Source organism: Orycteropus afer, unplaced genomic scaffold, assembly GCF_000298275.1.
Source record: "Orycteropus afer afer isolate SDZICR_OR568_19922 unplaced genomic scaffold, OryAfe1.0 scaffold00553, whole genome shotgun sequence".
NCBI classification, from domain to species: Eukaryota; Metazoa; Chordata; class Mammalia; order Tubulidentata; family Orycteropodidae; genus Orycteropus; species Orycteropus afer.
In genome coordinates, this window is record NW_006922140.1 from 1,678,646 (window position 1) to 1,684,517 (window position 5,872).

The 5,872-nt window shown below is 45.7% G+C and overlaps 1 protein-coding gene across 1 annotated transcript in view; it reads right to left on the bottom strand.

The window, feature by feature from the left end:
• The window catches only part of KCTD8 (potassium channel tetramerization domain containing 8), a 522,167-nt gene extending 516,987 nt beyond the window's left edge, over window positions 1–5,180 (bottom strand). Inside the window, exon 1 of the mRNA XM_007955950.1 lies at window positions 4,223–5,180. Within this exon, the coding sequence (XP_007954141.1) occupies window positions 4,223–5,180 (958 nt within the window). The remainder of the gene's footprint in view (window positions 1–4,222) is intronic.
• Window positions 5,181–5,872: the final 692 nt, after the last annotated feature.

Below are 5,872 nucleotides of genomic sequence, written 5' to 3' on the forward strand. Positions count from 1 at the left end.
TAATTTAAAACTATGCATCTAAATAAAATGACTTTTCAAAGTTTCTCAGAAAACTCTTAATGCAATAAGCATGCTAATATAACTGAATAGCTATTTGAATGTTTCCAATTCAACTTGCTTTCTTCAACCCAACACGGTGAAGTAGAATGAATCTGAAATGGATATAAAAATCCATTAAGACAAATCAGATTTCACAACCCATTCAGTAACAGCACTAATCCTAGATAGGGCACTCTCATACATCATAACAATTGAAAAGGATGTATCAAATGTCAAATACCAAATACAATCTAGAGAAATGTATACTTTCCCACCACATAGCACCAAATCAACATATGGAAGTTCAAAGCTTGAAGCACTATGAGAAGACAGGAGTAACACATCAGTGATACCTTTCGGTAAATTTCATAGGGTTTCCAAGGCTGCAAATCTTTTCTGAATTAGATTGCCCCATCTTCCTCCTGTGGAGCGGATGTTGGGGTTAAACCTCCAACCTTCTGGTTAGCAGTCAAATGCCTTAGGCACTGAGCCACTCAAGCTCCTTAGTTTCACCTATGAGCGGTGTACACACAGTATTCCAAGCATATAACTATTGTCCATGCAATACACTGCCAACACATAAACACCTTTTCTTCTCCTAGATACTGCTAAAAACAGCCACAACTGTGCTTCCCAGACATCCCACAAAAAATAAAACATGCAATAAATCACTGTTTTCCCCAAGAAAGGGCAATACATCTTCAGTATTAGGAGAGTAATGTAAAATTTAACAGTACTAGTGTATGTTGCAGTGTATCAGAAAGACTTGATAAATAACAAGGTAAGACTGAAAACAGATAGCAAACTGTCCATGTAGCCAAATGAGACTAATATCAAATGTTTAATGGCCTTCATAAAACCTTGTGCATTAGAATCCAATGACGTGGATACAAGCACTTAAGGAGCTATGAATCTAGCTTGATATTTGTCAGAAAATATTGCCAAGTTTCAAGTCCCACTGTAGAGTGCTAAAAGGCTTCCTGGCCCCGAATCAGAAATGGGTTCTGTTAGAGTCAATCCAGAAAAATCAATTGGAATATGACTGAGAAGAGTAGGTGACTGGAACTTGGTATGAAAAATTCAAGTTCCAGAAAAGTTGGTTATTTAATTGGTTGTTCCAAACAACTGAAAGTTCAGTATGCTATCATTTAATTGCAAAATAATTTCCTAATTAACTTTACAATTAAATTAACTCTACTTATATAATGAAATTTAAAATTTAATGCTTATAAGAATTAAAAAGCCTGTAATTTATTGTTTATGCTAAACTCTCATTATGTGACAGACACTGGTTTAATGACTTTGCATGTATTCTCAAACCCTTTAACACCAGTACTAGAATTATCTCCATTATACAGGTGAGAAAAATGAGACACAAAACAAGTAAGTAATTTAACCAATATCACACATTTGACAAATAGCAGTGCCTGGGATTAATGAATCATGTGCCACTGTTTTTCCTACACAGCTGAAACTCTGAGGAAGGGGTGGGATTGATATTAATATTCATTTGTATAAACTACATTATTATTATTTTCAGAGCAGCTTCTAATTACTATGCTCATATTGACTCTCAATTTTGAAAGATGTTAAAGTGACTATTACTTGCTGATATAAGTTATACACTCATATGTATCTGTTGAAAGAATTTAGTGTCAAAAGGGGGATAAATGATATTCAGGTTCTCTTCTGCATCCAAAGCAGTAAGTGGACAAACAAGTTCATCTCATAATTTTTTTTATGAAAACACTGATAATCTTTTAAAATAGAAACTTTGAAAACAAGGTTGCATTTTGTATAGCATTACACCATTATCAAACAGACTTTGGAAATACAAAAATGTTACTGTTTATTTTCATTTATCAAACACTAAAATGAATTCAAAATTATTTGTGAAAATGATATGCTGCAAAGTGTGCAGAGCATTATTAAAAAAGTACATACATACTAGTATTCAAGGTAAATTTTATATCCCAAATGAAAAACGGCCATTACATTTGGTTGGTCAATGACTGGATTACCACACCAAAAGAACAAAGGTCTTGACTTACATTTCCCCCCTAAGATAATAAAGAAGAATGCTCACATATGGATTGCTTCTTTAGATTTCTGGGACTTTTATGAATGAATTATCAGAGCTCATTAGTCATGAGAATACCTTGACAGTGGTTACTCATTATGAGTATTTTATTTTGCTTAAGTTTTCTTCTATCTCCAGAAGTGAAACACCCTGAATTCCAAACATCTCTCAAATTATTGCATTCATTAAATTGATTGATTTTGCACATTCAATACATTTTAAGGGCATTTTTTTTTTCTTAGAGACAACCTATAGTATCTCTTCATAATCAAGGCAATGAACATTTTCAAGTCCCCAACTTTCTAGGAAAAAACAACCAAAACAGTGACATATTTCCAAAACTCAAGAGACTTAATACTGGAGAGCACCTAAGCTTCCAAACTTCCCTAACCAATTTTCCCTAACAAAAATTACTAACCATAAAAAAAAAATGAACAAATTAATTATACCTGATCTTCTGATATGCCTGGAAAAAAGATCTATGTTGACATTAATGTTTAAAATCTAAAAAGTTGTTCACAAAAGTCTCATTGATAGAGAATAAAATGCAAAGAACGATGCTAAAAATACTCTAATGGCTTAATTTATATTGAAAGGATTCCAATTGTTCCATGGCCAAGAAAACATTACCTTGTTTTGGGCAGTTTTGTTGATCATCATTATAATATGTAACAAATAATATTTTGCTATAATTAAGACAATTAGCTTTTTTATCAGTAGACACTTCCTTTGTTTCTCTGTTCAAATGGTTTCCTCACCAAATCCATACTATTACAAAGACAATCTCACTCTAAGATTGTGTGCTATGTCTGGTCACCCTAACCCCAAGGTTAGCAGATTGCACAAACACTGAACCACCTTCCAATCACGTTTGCACCTGTGCAAAGAGACATGTCACCACTTCTCCTGTCAAAGTACAGAAAATTGTCCAGGGTATCAGTGACTTAATTACCAAAATAAACACAACAAAGCTAGTCTGTTTCTGACATAGACTTTCAATTCTACTCTACCACTCCAAGCAACTTTTAAAGCTTCTTTTATCTGTCAAAGAAAAAACGTTCGCCAAATCTGTTCCTGCTGTTATCCCAGCTGGCTTTTCATTAGTCCAAATCGTTCCCTCATCATTGCCCTCCTCACTTTAGACACATCATTGAGAACTGCGCCCTCCCCTAGTTCCCCATCACCATTTCCCTGTCAGCCACAGTGCCAGGCTTAATTTCTAGAACTCTGCAAGGCCCCTTCAGGAAGCACACTACAAAAGCATCATGTCTCATGCTTTCCCAAATCCTCCCCCTTCCTTCATTTCAAATCACTGTATTCACCCCCTCCTATCTGGAAAAGTGGACTCAATACCCACTTTCGCACTTCAGGTGCCCCAAAAGAAAACACAATACCACACACACATACACACACACCACGCCCCTTCCTCATCTCCGACTTCACTTCAGCACTCAAACATCCAAACTGGGTTCCTATTACCACCTTGCACTATCCAAAACACCCGCAGTTGTACGGGACATGGTAACTGGTTAAGAGAGAGAAAGGAGTTTCGCACATTCTAACCTCAACAGAGTCCTCAGTCTCACAAGCCACTCTCACATCTTAGCCACATGAAATTCTCTGGGGGCACAGCTGTCGCCTCTGCCGTTGCCCCCTCCTGACACCGCCAGTAATTGGACGCTCATACACCTAACTGGCACCTAGAGGAGGTAATTCTGGCGGTGCGCGGCGATACGTGGTGGGCAAGACCCGCGGAAGCTTAGAGAAGAGGGAGGATTTGTGTGTCCAGTCCTGCCCTTCTGTCCTGCTCCCAGGAGCTGGAGGAAAACATAGATAATGCAGGAGCGGGACCGACAGCGAAGGCAATAGCAAAAAGTTAAGAAAGAGGACCGCGGGGAACTGGGTATTCCTGGATTCGAGAAAAGGAAAGTCACGAGGGACATCCCGAAGGGCAAAAGAGTAAATAGTGTCTGCTGCACCGCGGAGGCGTGCAGGGAGAGTCGCGGGTTCTAGTTAGCCAGCCCGGGCTCCAAACAACGCGCGAACCCGTCATGGAATGGCGCGTGATTATAGGTATATGCAAAGGCAGAGCTGAGAACTTACGGAAGAAGATGTATTCGGTGTAGCTGCTCCAAATCTTGTCTTCGCGATACTGGTTGACAAAGGCGGCAGTGCCAGAGGAGTTACACGCCACCATGTGGAAGCCAGACTCAGAAAGGCGGTCGAACGCCTGCTCTAAGTAGGTGAACTTGAGGTAGAAGCGCGACGTGTACTTCTCGGGCGGCCGGTCGGGGTCGCGGCTCTCATTGAGCGTGTCCCCGAACACCTCCTTGGCCAGCGCGATGCGTCCGCACACCATGATACGCGCCACGCGCCGGAACTTGGCGTCCGCCTGGTTGTCGCGCACCGTAGTATAGGAGCCGCGGTAGCCTAGCGTGAGGAAGCCCGAGCGCTTGTCTGGCGCGCCACCGCCGCCGCCGCCGTGCGCTCCGGTGCCCGAGGGAGCGGCTGCTGCTGCCCCACGCACCAGGAGCGCGTCGCTACTGCCCTGCGAAACGTTGTCCTCCAGGTCGCTCTGGCAGCCTTCGTCGTTGAGCGAGTTCTGCTTGGTGACCTTGGGCGACAGCAGCTTGACCAGGTCGGTGAGCTGGAAGTACTCGGCCTCGCGCAGGAGCCGCTCCTTCTCGGGGAAGTGCTCTGGCAGCGCGAGCTGTTTGTCCCGCAGATAATCCAGCACGTACCTGAAGAGGAAGCCGTCCCGGTCGATGAAGAAGCGCGCCCGGCTGTCCCTGGGCAACTCTCCCCGGCGCCGGGCGCCGCCCCGGGGACTAGAGGGTGAGAACATACTGGCTAGAGTGCTGTCTGGGATGCTGAGCAGCGTGGAGTGCTTGGTCACATAGACCTGGCCGCCCACGTTCAACTCCACCACCTCGGGGAAGGGCGAGGGCGCGCAGGGCCCCGGAGCGGCTGCGGCTGGCGCGCCAGGGGAGCTGGAAGAGGAGACCATCTCGCTAATGGGCAGGATGGTGCTGCCGCTGCTGCCCGTGTCCTTCAGAGCCATCGTTATCCCCCGCTGCCAGCCAAGTGGCTCGGGAGAGCAGCACTTTCTGGTTCCTAGAGCCGGCGCTCCGCACCCCACGCGGCCCTTTGCCCTCGGTGTGCACCTCGGCGCCCTACGTCCCGGGGCCGGGCGGCGCGTACCTCCGGCCGCAGCAGCCCAGCTCAGGGCCCAGAGCAGCAGTGGCGTCGGCGGGGCCCTGGCTCCATCGGGGGAACGGCGCGCGGGAGAGCAGCTCCGCGAGCGCGGTGGCAGTAGTGGAGGCGCGAGGAGGAGCGTCTGCTCCTTTGGGGTGACAGCGGGGAAGTGTGAGAGAGACTTGCAAGAGGTTCTGGGCTGCTGCTCGGCTCCCCGCTGGGAAGGCGGAAGGAGGGGCTGGAGCAAAGAAAACTCACCGCCCCAGCAGCTTAGGAGCGCGCGGCAATCCCGGAGCGCGGACGGCGGCGCTAACTACTCCTAGCAGCCCGGGAGGCAGCACTGACGTCAAGCCTGGACTGGGACCAGAGCCACAGCTGTCATTTAAAGAGATAGGCCACAGCCGCTGGCTGCCTGGCTCCGACGCTAGGGGGCGGGGCCGAGAACCTAGCCTGGAGAAAGACTCTGCTCTGCAGAGAGCGCCGAAAAGCCGGCAGAAAAGGTCCGAAAACAAACGGAAAGAAGACAGCACATCTCATTCACCCACTCCATTCCCTCCC